The sequence below is a fragment of the Pecten maximus genome, chromosome 1 (assembly GCF_902652985.1).
Source record: "Pecten maximus chromosome 1, xPecMax1.1, whole genome shotgun sequence".
Lineage (NCBI taxonomy): Eukaryota > Metazoa > Mollusca > Bivalvia > Pectinida > Pectinidae > Pecten > Pecten maximus.
This window is the reverse complement of record NC_047015.1, coordinates 18,438,327-18,458,748: the sequence shown is the minus strand read 5'-3', so window position 1 is coordinate 18,458,748 and position 20,422 is coordinate 18,438,327. Positions and strand designations below refer to the sequence as shown.

At 40.9% G+C, this 20,422-nt stretch overlaps 1 protein-coding gene across 2 annotated transcripts in view; it reads right to left on the bottom strand.

Moving 5' to 3' along the window:
* LOC117326911 (chitotriosidase-1-like) overlaps positions 1-20,422 on the bottom strand; it is a 31,892-nt gene that overhangs the window by 6,486 nt on the left and 4,984 nt on the right. For both annotated transcript variants that reach the window (XM_033883724.1, XM_033883715.1), the window contains exons 2-10: positions 12,067-12,121; positions 11,150-11,342; positions 10,756-11,008; positions 10,212-10,336; positions 6,799-6,922; positions 3,013-3,195; positions 2,677-2,799; positions 959-1,110; positions 184-266 (exon numbers count right to left, since the gene is read on the bottom strand). In XM_033883724.1, the coding sequence (XP_033739615.1) occupies positions 184-266; positions 959-1,110; positions 2,677-2,799; positions 3,013-3,195; positions 6,799-6,922; positions 10,212-10,336; positions 10,756-11,008; positions 11,150-11,342; positions 12,067-12,121 (1,291 nt within the window). The remainder of the gene's footprint in view (positions 1-183; positions 267-958; positions 1,111-2,676; positions 2,800-3,012; positions 3,196-6,798; positions 6,923-10,211; positions 10,337-10,755; positions 11,009-11,149; positions 11,343-12,066; positions 12,122-20,422) is intronic.

The window sequence follows — 20,422 nt, the reverse complement described above, 5'->3', positions numbered from 1 at the left end:
TGACACGATTGTTTGGATTCAAAATAGTATAAATTGAAGTCATCTGGGGACAAGAAAAAGATAGATCTAGATCTTTCATGTTCCAGTTAGAAGGGGAAACTAATGATTCTATAGAACTTTGGCAATATATGTCCTGACAATGGTTGTTATGTGTTTTACAGTATAGAAGGGGACGTAACTCACTTGATTTCGGAATGTCTGGCGGCCTAATTACACTGGTCTGGGCTCTGGCGTTGGTGGCTGTCTGTGTGTGGATCAGCTTCTGTCTGTATATACAAATACCAACATTAAAGCAAACGTACGATCTTCAGTTTACCAAAGAAACACAGGTATGTTGATAGGTTATCTCCCTTAGATTTGGAATTATCACCCTATTATTCCACAATGGCTTTATTGAGTTGTAATCTCCCTCAGACTCTGGATAGGCACACTGGTATCCTACCACGATGGATTATTGAGTTGTTACCTCCCTTAGACTTTAGGTGGTCACTTTGGTATCCTACCACGATGGATTATTGGGAGGTTACCTCCCTTAGACTCTAGGTGGTCACTCTGGTATCCTACCACGATGGATTATTGAGAGGTTACCTCCCTGAGACTCTAGGTGGTCACTCTGGTATCCTACCACGATGGATTATTGAGAGGTTACCTCCCTTAGACTCTAGGTGGTCACTCTGGTATCCTACCACGATGGATTATTGAGAGGTTACCTCCCTTAGACTCTAGGTGGTCACTCTGGTATCATATCACGATGGATTATTGAGAGGTTACCTCCCTTAGACTCTAGGTGGTCACTTTGTACCCTACCACGATGGATTATTGAGAGGTTACCTCCCTTAGACTCTAGCTGGTCACTTTGGTATCCTACCACGATGGATTATTGAGAAGTTTCCTCCCTTAGACTCTAGGTGGTCACTTTGGTATTGAGCCCCCTTGGGCTTATTGACAGGGAACATACCTTTGTACTTTGGGCTGTAGTTTGACCCCTAGGGCCTTGTTGATAGCAACAATGAGGGGGTACTTCTGTCCCGTACACTGTCCGTTGAAGTCGTCCAAATCCAATGACCAGATCATCACTCCGCCAAATCCACTTTTCTTTATAAAGTTGACCTGAATGACAACGCCAGCGATACAATATTTCTTAAGACTCAATGACATGAAGTGAAGCACACTCCCGGTATGTGAAGGCTAGATCTACTATAACCGATTTATATAGTTTGTATTAACGTACAAGATATTTATTATGACATTTTATAGAAAATGTCAGCTTATCATGTGTAATACTTTCAATTTTAGTATATATGAATTATACATATTCAGCAAATACTGAGATTTGAGACTTACGTAATGTTACGTTCCGTAATGCCACCCTGATTGACACCGGTTGTTTACATTATACATGTTAATGCTATTAAGTAAGCCTCCGTTAGAGTTCATTTTCCTTGTTCGCGCCTGAAACTTATAACCTACCACACTTGCATCGACAACCGAGCAGCAAATCCACAACTAGGACCTAATCATTGACAGTGAAGATTTCCGGGTCATCATACCCATTCAGCGTGTACATACCTTGGCTCTAAGGCTGTCCGAAACCTCGCACCTAATCCACATGTACCTACCTTGATCCTCAGGTTGTCCGAATCATCATAACTAATCCACATGTACATACCTTGATCCCCAGGTTGTCCGAATCATCATAACCAATCCACATATACATACCTTGATCCTCAGGTTGTCCGAATCATCATAACCAATCCTCATATACATACCTTGATCCCCAGGTTGTCCGAATCATCATAACCAATCCTCATATACATACCTTGACCCCAGATTGTCCGAATCATCATAACCAATCCACATATACATACCTTGATCCCCAGGTTGTCCGAATCATCATTACCAATCCACATATACATACCTTGATCCCCAGGTTGTCCGAATCATCATAACCAATCCACATATACATACCTTGATCCCCAGGTTGTCCGGATCATCATAACCAATCCACATGTACATATGTACCTTGATCCTCAGGTTGTCCAAATCATCATAACCAATCCACATATACATACCTTGATCCACAGGTTGTCCGGATCATCATAACCAATCCACTTATACATACCTTAATTCCAAGGTTGTCCGGATCATCATAACCAATCCACATGTACATATGTACCTTGATCCTCAGGTTGTCCAGATCATCATAACCAATCCACATATACATACCTTGATCATCAGGTTGTCCGAATCATCAAAACCAATCCACTTATACATACCTTAATTCCAAGGTTGTCCGGATCACCAAAACCAATCCACATATACATACCTTTATCCACAGGTTGTCTGAATCATCATAACCAATCCACTTATACATACCTTGATCCCCAGGTTGTCTGAATCATCATAACCAATCCACATATACATACCTTGATCATCAGGTTGTCCGAATCATCAAAACCAATCCACATATACATACCTTTATCCACAGGTTGTCTGAATCATCATAACCAATCCACATATACATACCTTAATTCCAAGGTTGTTCCGGATCACCAAACCAATCCACATATACATACCTTTATCCACAGGTTGTCTGAATCATCATAACCAATCCACATGTACATACCTTGATCCCCAGGTTGTCCGGATCATCATAACCAATCCACATATACCTACCTTGGCTCTAAGGCTGTCCGGATCATCATAACCAATCCACTGATCACCATCTACAATGTACGGTACTTTCTGGTCTTCGATTAAGTATGTCTTCACGCCAGACTTCTTCCTCTTCTCACAAATCTGAGGATAAGTCAATTCTATACTATAAATATTGTATTCAGCAATCTCTAGTCGATGAAAACCCTACTTAAACTAAAGCTGATCAGATTTCATAACGTTGATGTTCGTTAATTTTAACAAACATTGAAAAAATGATGACGAGATAAAAATCGAGTGACAACAAACATCAACCGTGTTACCTAACAATAAAATGTTAGCCATCCCTAGCCATACCTCGTAATAGGACAGGAAGCCGTCTTCGCGCGTAAACTTGCCTCCCTTTCCTTTCTTTGCAGCGGCCCCTACTCCATACTGCGAGGGGTCGGTGAGGGTAAAGGAACGGCCATAAACAGCCAGTCCAATATTCAGTTTGTGTTTTGGTACTCCCTCCGTAAACCAGTAGCTGGCTGCCCAAGCCTGTAAAACACAATTAGCTTTGTATAACCTGTTATTGAACGGTTTATTACACATTCACACAACGTGTTATTTAGTCTGGCATCACGCAACTGTTTTTGGGTCTGGTATCACACAATGTGTTATTGAGTCTGGTATCACACAATGTGTTGTTGAGTCTGGTATCACAACTGTTATTAGGTCTGGTATCACAATGTGTTATTGAGTCTGGTATCACAACTGTTATTAGGTCTGGTATCACAATGTGTTATTGGGTCTGGTATCACAACGTGTTATTGGGTATGGTATCACACCACGTTGTACTGGGTCTGGTATCACACCACGTGTTATTGGGTCTGGTATCACACAACGTGTTATTAGGTCTGGTATCACACAACGTGTTATTGAGTCTGGTATCACAACGTGTTATTGGGTCTGGTATCACATCGTGTTATTGGGTCTGGTATCACACCACGTGTTATTGGGTCTGGTATCACGACGTGTTATTGGGTCTGGTATCACACCACGTTGTACTGAGTCTGGTATCACACAACGTGTTATTGGGTCTGGTATCACATCGTGTTATTGGGTCTGGTATCACGACGTGTTATTGGGTCTGGTATCACACCACGTGTTATTGGGTCTGGTATCACGACGTGTTATTGGGTCTGGTATCACACCACGTGTTATTGGGTCTGGTATCACACCACGTGTTATTGGGTCTGGTATCACGACGTGTAATTGAGTCTGGTATCACACAACGTGTTATTGGGTCTGGTATCACACAACGTGTTATTGGGTCTGGTATCACAACGTGTTATTGGGTCTGGTATCACACCACGTGTTATTGGGTCTGGTATCACACAACGTGTGATTTGGTCTGGTATCACACCACGTGTTATTGGGTCTGGTATCACACCACGTATTATTGGGTCTTGTATCACACCACGTGTTATTTGGTCTGGTATCACCCAACGTGTTATTAGGTCTCGTATCACCCAACGTGTTATTAGGTCTGGTATCATGCCACGTGTTATTGGGTCTGGTATCACAACGTGTTATTGGGTCTGGTATTACGACGCGTTATTGGGTCTGGTATCCCACAACGTGTTATTGGGTCTGGTATCACACAACGTGTTATTTGGTCTGGTACACCCAACGTGTTATTAGGTCTGGTATCACACAACGTGTTATTGGGTCTGGTATCACATCGTGTTATTGGGTCTGGTATCACGACGTGTAATTGAGTCTGGTATCACACAATGTGATGTTGGGTCTGGTATCACAATGTGTTATTGGGTCTGGTATCACATCGTGTTATTGGGTCTGGTATCACACCACGTGTTATTGAGTCTGGTATCACACAACGTGTTATTGGGTCTGGTATCACACAACGTGTTATTGGGTCTGGTATCACACAACGTGTTATTGGGTCTTGTATCACAACGTGTTATTGGGTCTAGTATCACACAACGTGTTATTGGGTCTTGTATCACAACGTGTTATTGGGTCTTGTATCACAACGTGTTATTGGGTCTGGTATCACACAACGTGTTATTGAGTCTGGTATCACACAACGTGTTATTGGGTCTGGTATCACACAACGTGTTATTGGGTCTTGTATCACAACGTGTTATTGGGTCTGGTATCACACAATGTGTTATTGGGTCTGGTATCACAACGTGTTATTGAGTCTGGTATCACACATCGTGTTATTGAGTCTGGTATCACACAATGTGTTATTGGGTCTGGTATCACAACGTGTTATTGAGTCTGGTATCACACAACGTGTTATTGGGTCTGGTATCACACAATGTGTTATTGGGTCTGGTATCACAACGTGTTATTGAGTCTGGTATCACACATCGTGTTATTGGGTCTGGTATCACACAACGTGTTATTGGGTCTGGTATCACACAATGTGTTATTGGGTCTGGTATCACAACGTGTTATTGGGTCTGGTATCACACATCGTGTTATTGAGTCTGGTATCACACAACTGTTATTGGGTCTGGTATCACGACGTGTTATTGAGTCTGGTATCACAACGTGTTACTGGGTCTGGTATCACGACGTGTTATTGAGTCTGGTATCACAACGTGTTACTGGGTCTGGTATCACAACGTGTTATTGGGTCTGGTATCACACCACGTGTTATTGGGTCTGGTATCACACAACGTGTGATTTGGTCTGGTATCACACCACGTGTTATTGGGTCTGGTATCACACCACGTATTATTGGGTCTTGTATCACACCACGTGTTATTTGGTCTGGTATCACCCAACGTGTTATTAGGTCTCGTATCACCCAACGTGTTATTAGGTCTGGTATCATGCCACGTGTTATTGGGTCTGGTATCACAACGTGTTATTGGGTCTGGTATCCCACAACGTGTTATTGGGTCTGGTATCACACAACGTGTTATTTGGTCTGGTATCACCCAACGTGTTATTAGGTCTGGTATCATGCCACGTGTTATTGGGTCTGGTATCACACCACGTGTTATTGGGTCTGGTATCACACAACGTATTATTAGGTCTGGTATCATGCCACGTGTTATTGGGTCTAGTATCACACCACGTGTTATTGGGTCTGGTATCACAATGTGTTATTGGGTCTGGTATCACACCACGTGTTATTGGGTCTGGTATCACACAACGTGTTATTGGGTCTGGTATCACAACTGTTATTGGGTCTGGTATCACAAAACGTGTTATTAGGTCTGGTATCACACAACGTGTTATTGGGTCTGGTATCACACAACGTGTTATTGGGTCTGGTATCACAACTGTTATTGGGTCTGGTATCACACCACGTGCTATTGGGTCTGGTATCACACCACGTGTTATTAGGTCTGGTATCACAACGTGTTGTTGGGTCTGGTATCACGACGTGTTATTGGGTCTGGTATCACACCACGTGTTGTTGGGTCTGGTATCACACCACGTGCTATTGGGTCTGGTATCACACAATGTGTTATTGGGTCTGGTATCACACCACGTGTTATTGGGTCTGGTATCACAACTGTTATTGGGTATGGTATCACACCACGTGTTATTGGGTCTGGTATCACAATGTGTTATTGGGTCTGGTATCACACAACGTGTTATTGGGTCTGGTATCACACAACGTGTCATTGGGTCTGGTATCACAACGTGTTATTGGGTCTGGTATCACACCACGTGTTATTGGGTCTGGTATCACACAACGTGTTATTGGGTCTGGTATCACACCACGTGTTATTGGGTCTGGTATCACAATGTGTTATTGGGTCTGGTATCACACAACGTGTTATTGGGTCTGGTATCACACAACGTGTCATTGGGTCTGGTATCACAATGTGTCATTGGGTCTGGTATCACAACGTGTTATTGGGTCTGGTATCACACCACGTGTTATTGGGTCTGGTATCACAATGTGTTATTGGGTCTGGTATCACACCACGTGTTATTGGGTCTGGTATCACACAACGTGTTATTGGGTCTTGTATCACAATGTTTTATTGGGTCTGGTATCACAACTGTTATTGGGTCTGGTATCACACAATGTGATGTTGAGTCAGTTGTACAAAACGTGCCATCAAGTTTTGTTTATCAATTACTTTACAAAACTACTACGTAACTCACCAAATTTAGATTAGCTTCGTTTCCTCTCTCCCACCGCCCCCTAAACAATGGACTGTTATGACCGGTCTTAGTCTCCCAGCCTCCATGGAGGTCATAGGTCATCACACTGATGAAGTCCATGTATCTGAAATCAAAATGAATAGTGATACCATCTATATAAGCACAATCATACCCCGACCAATAATATATCATAATAGTCTCAACCATGTCGAATTCTTTAACTACTGGTGTCTAAATCGAGTTTAACTTCCAGTAAATAGTAGCATCGGTGTTTCTATTTGGTAACATAATTATCTTTTAAACCAATTTACTTGTCTATATCGGCGATAAATGAATTCTTTATACAGTGTACCCTCGACCAGAGACGTATATATCTCTTACCAAACATCACGCACGACCGGAAGTAGCTATTACCCAGGTGTCACCGAATTCGCCGCCATATTGGCTGCATCGCCTCGTAGCGTTTCGAAATACAATGGGACTGGGGCAATATTACACTACTGTACATATCTATATGGCGATATCTTATATTCCCGTCCATATCGGCTATATCACAATTAACTGTCCATATCGGCTATATCATAATTAACTGTCAATATCGGCTATATCACAATAACCTGTCTATATCGGCTATATCACAATTACCTGTCTATATCGGCTATATCACAATTACCTGTCTATATCGGCTATATCACAATTAACTGTCTATATCGGCTATATCACAATTAACTGTCTATATCGGCTATATCACAATTAACTGTCTATATCGGCTATATCACAATTAACTGTCTATATCGGCTATATCACAATTAATTAGCTGTCTATATCGGCTATATCACAATTAATTAGCTGTCTATATCGGCTATGTCACAATTATCTGTCTATATCGGCTATATCACAATTAACTGTCTATATCGGCTATATCACAATTAACTGTCTATATCGGCTATATCACAATTACCTGTCTATATCGGCTATATCACAATTACCTGTCTATACCGGCTATATCACAATTAACTGTCTATATCGGCTATATCACAATTAACTGTCTATATCGGCTATATCACAATAACCTGTCTATATCGGCTATATCACAATTAACTGTCTATATCGGCTATATCACAATTAACTGTCTATATCGGCTATATCACAATTAACTGTCTATATCGGCTATGTCACAATTAACTGTCTATATCGGCTGCATCACAATTAACTGTCTATATCGGCTATATAATTAACAGTTTTACTGTCTATATCGGCTATATCACAATTACCTGTCTATATCGGCTATATCACAATTAACTGTCTATATCGGCTATATCACAATTAACTGTCTATATCGGCTATATCACAATTAACTGTCTATATCGGCTATATCACAATTAACTGTCTATACCGGCTATATCACAATTAACTGTCTATATCGGCTATATCACAATTACCTGCCTATATCGGCTATATCACAATTAACTGTATATATCGGCTATATCACAATAAACTGTGTATATCGGCTATATCACAATTAACTGTGTATATCGGCTATGTCACAATTAACTGTCTATATCGGCTATATCACAATAAACTGTATAAATCGGCTATATCACAATTAACTGTCTATATCGGCTATATCACAATTACCTGCCTATATCGGCTATATCACAGATAACTGTCTATATCGGCTATATCACAATTAACTGTCTATATCGGCTATATCACAATTACCTGTCTATATCGGCTATATCACAATTAACTGTCTATATCGGTTATATCACAATTAACTGTCTATATCGGCTATATCACAATTAACTGTCTATATCGGCTATATCACAATTACCTGTCTATATCGGCTATATCACAATTAACTGTCCATATCGGTTATATCACAATTAACTGTCTATATCGGCTATATCACAATTAGCTGTCTATATCGGCTATATCACAATTACCTGTCTATATCGGCTATATCACAATTAACTGTCTATATCGGTTATATCACAATTACCTGTCTATATCGGTTATATCACAATTAACTGTCTATATCGGCTATATCACAATTAATTGTCTATATCGGCTATATCACAATTACCTGTCTATATCGGCTATATCACAATTAGTTGTCTATATCGGCTATATCACAATTAACAGTTTTACTGTCTATATCGGCTATATCACAATTACCTGCCTATATCGGCTATATCACAAGTAATTGTCTATATCGGCTATATCACAATTAACTGTCTATATCGGCTATATCACAATAAACTGTCTATATCGGCTATGTCACAATTAACTGTCTATATCGGCTATATCACAATTAACTGTCTATACCGGCTGTATCACAATTAGCTGTCTATATATCGGCTATATCAAAATCAACTGTCTATACCGGCTATATCACAATTAACTGTCTATATTCGCTATATCACAATTAACTGTCTATATCGGCTATATCACAATTAACTGTCTATACCGGCTGTATCACAATTAGCTGTCTATATATCGGCTTTATTAAAATCAACTGTCTATACCGGCTATATCACAATTAACTGTCTATATTCGCTATATCACAATTAACTGTCCATATCGGCTATATCACAATTACCTGTCTATACCGGCTATATCACAATTAACTGTCTATATCAGATATATCACAATTAACTGTCTATATCGGCTATATCACAATTAACTGTCTATATCGGCTATATCACAATAACTGTCTATATCGGCTATATCACAATTACCTGTCTATATCGGCTATATCACAATTATCTGTCTATATCGGCTATATCACAATTACCTGTCTATATCGGCTATATCACAATTAGCTGTCTATATCGGCTATATCACAATTACCTGCCTATATCGGCTATATCACAATTAACTGTCTATATCGGCTATATCACAATTAACTGTGTATATCGGCTATGTCACAATTAACTGTCTATATCGGCTATATCACAATTACCTGTCTATATTGGCTATATCACAATTACCTGTCTATATTGGCTATATCACAATTACCTGTCTATATCGGCTATATCACAATTACCTGCCTATATCGGCTATATCACAATTAACTGTCTATATCGGCTATATCACAATTAACTGTCTATATCGGCTATATTACAATTACCTGTCTATATTGGCTATATCACAATTACCTGTCTATATTGGCTATATCACAATTACCTGTCTATATTGGCTATATCACAATTAACTGTCTATATCGGCTATATCACAATTACCTGTCTATATCGGCTATATCACAATTACCTGTCTATATTGGCTATATCACAATTACCTGTCTATATTGGCTATATCACAATTACCTGTCTATATCGGCTATATCACAATTACCTGTCTATATCGGCTATATCACAATTACCTGTCTATATCGGCTATATCACAATTACCTGCCTATCTCGGCGATCTCGTAAGCCTTGTCTATAGTTGCCTTGCCCGCCGCTACCGCTGCCGTAAGCAGGAGGCGTGGTTTTCCCGTTATCTTCGACTCTTTTCGGAACTCATCGTACAGCTCCTGTACATAATATCAAATAATGATATGCAGTACAACTGAAAATCCCAAAAGCGAGGGACTAGGGCTTCAAGATTTGGACGAGGGACTGTTGTTTGAAGACTTGGGCAAGAGACTGGAGTTGAAAGTCTTGGGCGAGGGACTGGGGTTTGAAGACTTGGGAAAGGTCCGAGGCTTGAAAATTTGGGCGAGGGACTGGAGCTGGAATGCTTGGGTAAGGTATTGGGGTTTGAAGACTCGGGCGAGGGACTGGAGCTGGAATGCTTGGGTAAGGTATTGGGGTTTTAAGTAACTGTTAGAAGAGATACATAAAATTTTACTAACAAAGCAATTTGTGGACCTAGGGATGGACAGATAACGGACGTATATATAAACATGACAGACGGACGTAGTTATCAATAAGACGAGCTGTCTCGTGTTACCTTTACAAGCTTAGTAAACCTCTGTTTGTCCTTGGCCGGACTGCCTCTGTTGCCAGGATACTCCCAGTCCAGATCGAGGCCGTCAAAGTTACGAGACCTCATGAACACTATAGCAGAAGTTATAAACTTGCGACGGTTGGTGGGATTCTTGACCATTAGTGTGAATGGTTCGGACCCCATGTTCCAGCCACCCACTGCTATAAGAGTCTTTAGGTCAGGGTTCCCATTCTTCAAACTATTGACCTTTTCGAACCTGTGAGATATGATTTATGTATATGAGATGAAAAATTCTTATCAAAATGTTTCGAAATTCAAAGAAATTTCAAATATAGTGAATGTTAAGCTTCAGTACCTATTTGAATTATTTGCTAAATTAAGACGTTGCAATACTCACATTCCTTTTGACCAATCCGTAGAGTCATCGTTCCATTCAAATGGAGTCAGTGCATGATTTGTAAGTTTAGCGAATGAATAAACTATGTGAGTACACAAGCGATCGTCTATGTTTTCCGGAGTATACTTTCCGGCCTTGGGTCTATATTGAGCCCAGTTAGTATAGTAGCACACCCTCCTCATTCCGTAACTCCCTGTAACCAATAACAAATCAATTTAATGTACCTCTAACCTATATATTAGTACATGTACATGTCTTTTTCATCATTTCTAAACGATACTTAAACTGATTAAGCTTTTCAATCCTCCACATGTTTATACTTCCCATTATACGCCTATTGTACCCGTCCTACGTCCAATCCTCCACATTTTTATACCTCCCATTATACTCCAATTGTACCCGTCCTACGTCCAATCCTCCACAATTTTATCCTTCTCATTATACGCCTATTGTACCCGTCCTACGTCCAATCCTTCACATTTTTATACTTCCCATTATACGCCTATTGTACCAATCCAACGTCCAAACATCCACAATTTTATACCTCCCATTATACTCCAATTGTACCCGTCCTACGTCCAATGCTCCACATTTTTATACCTCCCATTATACTCCAATTGTACCCGTCCTACGTCCAATCCTCCACATTTTTATACCTCCCATTATACTCCAATTGTACCCGTCCTACGTCCAATCCTCCACATTTTTATACCTCCCATTATACTCCAATTGTACCCGTCCTACGTCCAATCCTCCACAATTTTATACTTCCCATTATACGCCTATTGTACCCATCCTACGTCCAAACCTCCACAATTTTATACTTCCCATTATGCTTTCGTTCCCATCTTACGCCCATAGTGTCCTATCTATCCATATTACATTCCAATCATTGTTGCTCTGTATTTTATACTTACCGAACACCATAGACATAAACAACAGCCACAGTGAGTCCTTATAGTAATTTTTCATCTACAAAATAATACAAGAACATTATTACAAAATGTATAGCAACAAAATGTCCGTACTCGTAGTAAGCAATGAACGTTGCAGTAAATGGCGATATGGTTCTTTGACTCGCATTACTGACAAATTAATAAGTGACCTTGACTGTATACCAGTTATATGTTGTGTTACCCGACTCCTCCGAGTGTTACCCGACTCCTCCGTGTGTTACCCCCACTCCTCCGTTTGTTACCCGACTCCTCCGTGTGATATTGTGTACTTAATTCATTAATGTCAGTCTCACACATGCGACACAGGAATTATTCAATATGGAGCATCTTTGCAAGGCATGGGTTCATCCACTTATCAAAGTGTATTTTCCCTGTGTTTATATCCACTCATCAAAGAGTATTTTCCCTGTGTTTATATCCACTCATCAAAGAGTATTTAGCCTGTTTTTATATCCACTCATCAATGAGTATTTAGCCTGTGTTCATATCCACTCATCAATGAGTATTTAGCCTGTGTTCATATCCGATCATCAAGTAGTATTTAGTATGTGTTCATATTCACTCATCAATGAGTATTTAGCCTGTTGTCATATTCATCCATCAAGGAGTATTTTGCCTGTGTTTATATCCACTCATCAAAGAGTATTTAGCCTGTGTTCATATCCACCCATCAAAGAGTATTTAGCCTGTTGTCATATTCACCCATCAAGGAGTATTTAGCCTGTGTTTATATCCACTCATCAAAGAGTATTTAGCCTGTGTTTATATCCACTCATCAAGGAGTATTTAGCCTGTGTTTATATCCACTCATCAAAGAGTATTTAGCATGTGGTCATATCCACTCATCAAGAAGTATTTAGCCTGTGTTTGTATCCACTCATCAAAGAGTATTTAGCCTGTGTTTATATCCACTCATCAAGGAGTATTTCCCCTGTGTTTATATCCACTCATCAAGGAGTATTTAGCCTGTGTTTATATCCACTCATCAAGGAGTATTTAGCTTGTTTTTATATCCACTCATCAAGGAGTATTAAGCCTGTGTTTATATCAACCCATCAAAGAGTATTTAGCATGTGGTCATATCCACTCATCAAGGAGTATTTAGCCTGTGTTTGTATCCACTCATCAAAGAGTATTTAGCCTGTGTTTATATCCACTCATCAAAGAGTATTTAGCCTGTGTTTATATCCACTCATCAAGGAGTATTTAGCCTGTGTTCATATCCACTCATCAAGGAGTATTTAGCCTGTTTTTATATCCACTCATCAAGGAGTATTTAGCCTGTTGTCATATCCACCCATTAATGAGTATTTAGCCTGTTTTTATATCCACTCATCAAAGAGTATTTAGCCTGTGTTTATATCCACCCATCAAAGAGTATTTAGCATGTGGTCATATACACTCATCAAGGAGTATTTAGCCTGTGTTTGTATCCACTCATCAAAGAGTATTTAGCCTGTGTTTATATCAACCCATCAAAGAGTATTTAGCCTGTTGTCATATCCTCCCATCAATGAGTATTTAGCCTGTTTTTATATCCACTCATCAAGGAGTATTTAGCCTGTTTTTATATCCACTCATCAAGGAGTATTAAGCCTGTTTTTATATCCACTCATCAAGGAGTATTAAGCCTGTGTTTATATCCAACCATCTAGGAGTATTTAGCCTGTGTTCCTATCCACTCATCAAGGAGTATTTAGCATGTGTTTATATCCACTCATCAAGGAGTATTTAGCCTGTTTTTATATCCACTCATCAAAGAGTATTTAGCCTGTGTTTATATCCACTCATCAAAGAGTATTTAGCCTGTATTTATATCCACTCATCAAAGAGTATTTAGCCTGTCTTTATATCCACTCATCAAAGAGTATTTAGCCTGTGTTCCTATCCACTCATCAAGGAGTATTTAGCCTGTCTTTATATCCACTCATCAAAGAGTATTTAGCATGTGTTTATATCCACTCATCAAAGAGTATTTAGCCTGTTTTTATATCCACTCATCAAAGAGTATTTAGCCTGTGTTTATATCCACTCATCAAAGAGTATTTAGCCTGTATTTATATCCACTCATCAAAGAGTATTTAGCCTGTTTGTATATCCACTCATCAAGGAGTATTAAGCCTGTTTTTATATCCACTCATCAAGGAGTATTTAGCCTGTTGTCATATCCACTCATCAAAGAGTATTTAGTATGTGTTTATATCCACCCATCAATGAGTATTTAGCCTGTTTTTATATCCACTCATCAAGGAGTATTTAGCCTGTGTTCATATCCACTCATCAAAGAGTATTTAGCCTGTTTTTATATCCACTCATCAAGGAGTATTTAGCCTGTGTTTATATCCACTCATCAAAGAGTATTTAGCCTGTATTTATATCCACTCATCAAGGAGTATTTAGCCTGTGTTTATATCCACTCATCAAAGAGTATTTAGCCTGTTTTTATATCCACTCATCAAAGAGTATTTAGCATGTGGTCATATCCACTCATCAAGGAGTATTTAGCCTGTGTTTATATCCACTCATCAAAGAGTATTTAGCCTGTTTGTATATCCACTCATCAAAGAGTATTTAGCCTGTTTTTATATCCACTCATCAAGGAGTATTTAGCCTGTGTTTATATCCACTCATCAAGGAGTATTTAGCCTGTGTTTATATCCACTCATCAAGGAGTATTTTCCCTGTGTTTATATCAACCCATCAAAGAGTATTTAGCCTGTGTTTATATCCACTCATCAAAGAGTATTTTCCCTGTGTTCATATCCACTCATCAAGGAGTATTTTCCCTGTGTTTATATCCACCCATCAAAGAGTATTTAGCCTGTGTTTATATCCACTCATCAAGGAGTATTTAGCCTGTGTTCATATCCACTCATCAAGGAGTATTTAGCCTGTGTTTATATCCACTCATCAAAGAGTATTTTCCCTGTGTTCATATCCACTCATCAAGGAGTATTTTCCCTGTGTTTATATCCACTCATCAAAGAGTATTTAGCCTGTGTTTATATCCACTCATCAAAGAGTATTTAGCCTGTTTTTATATCCACTCATCAAGGAGTATTTAGCCTGTGTTTATATCCACTCATCAAAGAGTGTTTAGCCTGTTTTTATATCCACTCATCAAAGAGTATTTAGCCTTTGGTCATATCCACTCATCAAAGAGTATTTTCCCTGTGTTTTTCCCATTGCCACCTAGACATTGAGTTATCACCCTTTTCTACCATTTTTTTAAAAGATTATTCAAGCATTGGCCGCCCTTATGCGTCATTTACATTAAGAATATAGTCAAGTATCTCTACCAAATATAGAAACATGACATAGTCGACAAAGCCTACCAACGGTCCATATATATGGATATAGACCATGTTTTGGAATTTCGTTCCAAGACCATGAGTTCTCATGCACTGATTATCAACCAGTGTATGATTTCATTGGGTGCTCCGAAAAGACAGGATACAAAAACAAGACTAAGTCCGTGTGGGGCGATTATGTAAATACGAAATGAACCCTTGGTTAGCGAACATACGATCTGAGGGGATACAGAGGAGATGTAAATATAGTACTATAAGTGTCGGCACTGTCTGTATGATACATTGACAACTGGTCACGAAATGGCGGTATATCGCCAAAACAAGTGTCACGATTTTGTTTTCGTCCATTGTTCTTTTTCTTGGAAAGTTAATTTATTCTGAAATTTCACACTTTTTTCAAATAAACATGCTAATCAATTCAGGGTGAGGTTAGATATAGTTTCGGCGGTTTATATTTGACATAATACAAACGTGTATACAATAACACTGACTCACCGCCTCGTCAATATATATATAAGGGTTACAGGATATGATCTGTTAATAGGCCTACTACCAATCAGGCTGTCATACACACAACCGTCTCACACAGGATATTATACACAAAACCGTCTCACAAAGGCTATCATACACACAACCGTCTCACACAGGCTGTCATACACACAACCGTCTCACACAGGATATCATACACACAACCGTCTCACACAGGCTGTCATACACACAACCGTCTCACACAGACTATCATCCACACAACCGTCTCACACAGGCCACCATACACCCAACCGTCTCACACAGGCTATCATACACACAACCGTCTCACACAGGCTGTCATACACACACCCGTCTCACACAGGCTGTCATACACACAACCGTCTCACACAGGATATCATACACACAACCGTCTCACACAGGATATCATACACAAAATCGTTTCACACAGGCTATCATACACACAACCGTCTCACACAGGCTGTCATACACACAACCTTCTCATACAGGCTGTCATACACACAACCGTCTCACACAGGCTGTCATACACACAACCGTCGCACACAGGATATCATACACAAAACCCGCTCATACAGGCTACCATACACACAACAATCTCACACAGGCTATCATACACACAACCGTCTCACACAGGCTGTCATACACACAACCTTCTCACACAGGATGTCGTACACACAACCGTCTCACACAGAATATCATACACACAACAGTCATACACAGGATATCATACACACAACCGTCTCACACAGGATATCGTACACACAACCGTCTCACACAGGATATCGTACACACAACCGTCTCACACAGGCTGTCATACACACAACCATCTCACACAGGCCATCATACACACAACCGTCTCACACAGGATATCGTACACACAACCGTCTCACACAGGATATCGTACACACAACCGTCTCACACAGGATATCATACACACAACCTTCTCACACATGCTGTCATACACACAACCGTCTCACACAGGCTGTCATACACACAACCATCTCACACAGGCCATCATACACACAACCGTCTCACACAGGCTATCATACACACAACCGTCTCACACAGGCTACCAAACACACAACATTCTCACACAGGATATCGTACACACAACCGTCTCACACAGGATATCATACACACAACCGTCTCAAACAGGCTGTCATACACACAACCGTCTCACACAGGATATCATACACATAACCGTCTCACGCAGGCTGTCATACACACAACCTTCTCACACAGGATATGATACACACAACCGTCTCACACAGGCTATCATACACACAACCGTCTCACACAGGCTGTCATACACACAACCGTCTCACACAGGCTACCAAACACACAACCGTCTCATACAGGATATCATTCACACAACCGTCTCACACAGGCTATCATACACACAACCGTCTCACACAGGATATCATACTCACAACCGTCTCAAACAGGATATCATACAAAAAATCGTCTCACAGGATATCATACACACAACCTTCTCACACAGGCTGTCATACACACAACCGTCTCACACAGGATATCATACACACAACCGTCTCACACAGGCTGTCATACACACAACCATCTCACAAAGGCTACCAAACACACAACCTTATCAAACAGGATATCGTACACACAACAGTATCACACAGGATATCATACACACAACCGTCTCAAACAGGCTGTCATACACACAGCCGTCTCACACAGGATATCATACACACAATCGTCTCACACAGGCTATCATACACACAACCGTCTCACACAGGCTGTCATACACACAACCATCACACATAGGCTGTCATACACACAACCATCTCACACAGGCTGTCATACACACAACCGTCTCACACAGGCTGTCATACACACAACCCCATCTCACACAGGCTATCACGCTTGAAAAACAGGAGTATCCTGGACCATTTGGGTAATTTTGACCCCCGGCACGATACGAGTTTTTGTATTTTTGTATATCGACCTTAATTTGAAGACAAATTTACCTCTCATAACATCAATGAAATAACGCAAACTTTACACCGATTTGTTAGATTATACCAAACCAGAAATCAAACGTGTGACTTGTGTTTAATGTCGGTCTATTTCGCCACAAAATAGGCTTTAAATCCCAGTGTGTTTCGAAACGCTACGAGGCGATGCAGCCAATATGGCGGTGAATTCGGTGTCACCTGGGTTTCAGAACGAGGCACTCCGATACTTCCGGGCATGGGTGATATTTGGTAAGATATATAGACTGTTACCAGTCTCCCTGATACGAACGAGATAAAAAGTCAGTCGTATGTACGAGATAAAAAGTCAGTCGTACGAACGAAATAACACACAGCACTGTCGTACGAACGGGGTTGGAATAACAATTGTACAACGACAAAAAAATCGTACGATCGCGTTACAAAGTCGCACGAACTAGTTAAAACGCCTTGCGAACGAGATAAAAAGCAGTCGTACGAACGAGACATAACGTCCTACGAAGATATTAAAAAGATGTACGAACGAGATAAAAAGTCGTATATTGCATAAACGCTGATTGTGAAGACTTACGTATGATATGTGTTATTATTAATAAGTATGTGTGTTAAACACACTCATGGTTGTCATCATATTACAAAGCATTTATCCGTAAGGTAGCTTAAAACCCATCCTGTTCATTGTTGAAACTACTCCACATCCATCAACTTTTCAGCGTAATAACTGTTCCTCTGTATACCATTAATGTAATCAGTCAAATTGACAGGTCTGTACCGGAAGTCGTATGACGACACACTGTTTAATTTAGTTCGGTTCATTACAAATTTAGCACTCAGAATATGGAAATATGAAACTGGCAATTCCCGGGTTTTTTTAATGGTTTACACTTTGCCCTGTGAATTTTCCTTCATAAATTATCTTTAATAGTTAACACTCATAGTTTGATTGATGTCACTACATCATGGCAAAATGGGAAGACGATCGGGCTTCAAAAATCATTAATCATTAGGATTTCCGGTGAAAAACTGTAACGGAGTAAATATGTCTCTCAATTTCTTAGACGATACACAGAAACTCACTGTTGTGATAAGAGGGAGGGGGTGGGTAAGTAGACCCAGTGGACCACTTTGTGGAGAAAGGGAAGGGGTGAGTAAGTCGACCACTTTATGGAGAAAGGGAGGGTAGACCCAGTGGACCACTCTATGGAGAAAGGAAGAGTAGACCCAGTGGACCACTTTGTGGAGAAAGGAAGGGTAGACCCAGTGGACCACTCTATGGAGAAAGGGAGGGTAGACCCAGTGGACCACTTTGTGGAGAAAGGAAGGGTAGACCTAGTGGACCACTTTGTGGAGAAAGGAAGGGTAGACCCAGTGGACCACTGTATGGAGAAATGGAGGGTAGACCCAGTGAACCACTTTGTGGAGAAAGGAAGGGTAGACCCAGTGGACCACTTTGTGGAGAAAGGGAAGGGGTGAGTAAGTCGACCACTTTATGGAGAAAGGGAGGGTAGACCAAGTGGACCACCGTATGGAGAAAGGGAGGGTAGACCCAGTGGACCACTTTGTGGAGAAAGGGAAGGGGTGAGTAAGTCGACCACTTTATGGAGAAAGGGAGGGTAGACCCAGTGGACCACTGTATGGAGAAAAGGAGGGTAGACCTAGTGGACCACTTTGTGGAGAAAGGAAGGGTAGACCCAGTGGACCACTGTATGGAGAAAAGGATGGTAGACCCAGTGGACCACTTTGTGGAGAAAGGAAGGGTAGACCCAGTGGACCACTGTATGGAGAAAGGGAGGGTAGACCCAGTGGACCACTGTGTGTAGAAAGGAAGGGTAGACCCAGTGGACCACTGTCGGGAGAAAGGGATGGTAGACCCAGTGGACCACTGTATGGAGAAAGGGAGGGTAGACCCAGTGGACCACTGTATGGAGAAAGGGAGAGTAGACCCAATGGACCACTTTATGGAGAAAGGGAGGGTAGACCCAGTGGACCACTGTATGGAGAAAGGGAGGGTAGACCCAGTGGACCACTGTCGGGAAACACGGAGGGTAGCCCAGTGGACCACTGTATGGAGAAAGGGAGGGTAGACCCAGTGGACCACTGTATGGAGAAAGGGAGGGTAGACCCAGTGGACCACTGTATGGAGAAAGGGAGGGTTGACCCAGTGGACCACTGTATGTAGAAAGGGAGGGTTGCCCAGTGGACCACTGTGTGGAGAAAGGAAGGGTAGACCCAGTGGACCACTGTATGGAGAAAAGGAGGGTAGACCCAGTTGACCACTTTATGGAGAAAGGGAGGGTAGACCCAGTGGACCACTGTATGGAGAAAGGAAGGGTAGACCTAGTGGACCACTGTATGGAGAAAGGGAGGGTAGACCCAGTGGACCACTTTATGGAGAAAGGGAGGGTAGACCCAGTGGACCACTGTATGGAGAAAGGAAGGGTAGACCTAGTGGACCACTGTATGGAGAAAGGGAGGGTAGACCCAGTGGACCACTTTATGGAGAAAGGGAGGGTAGACCCA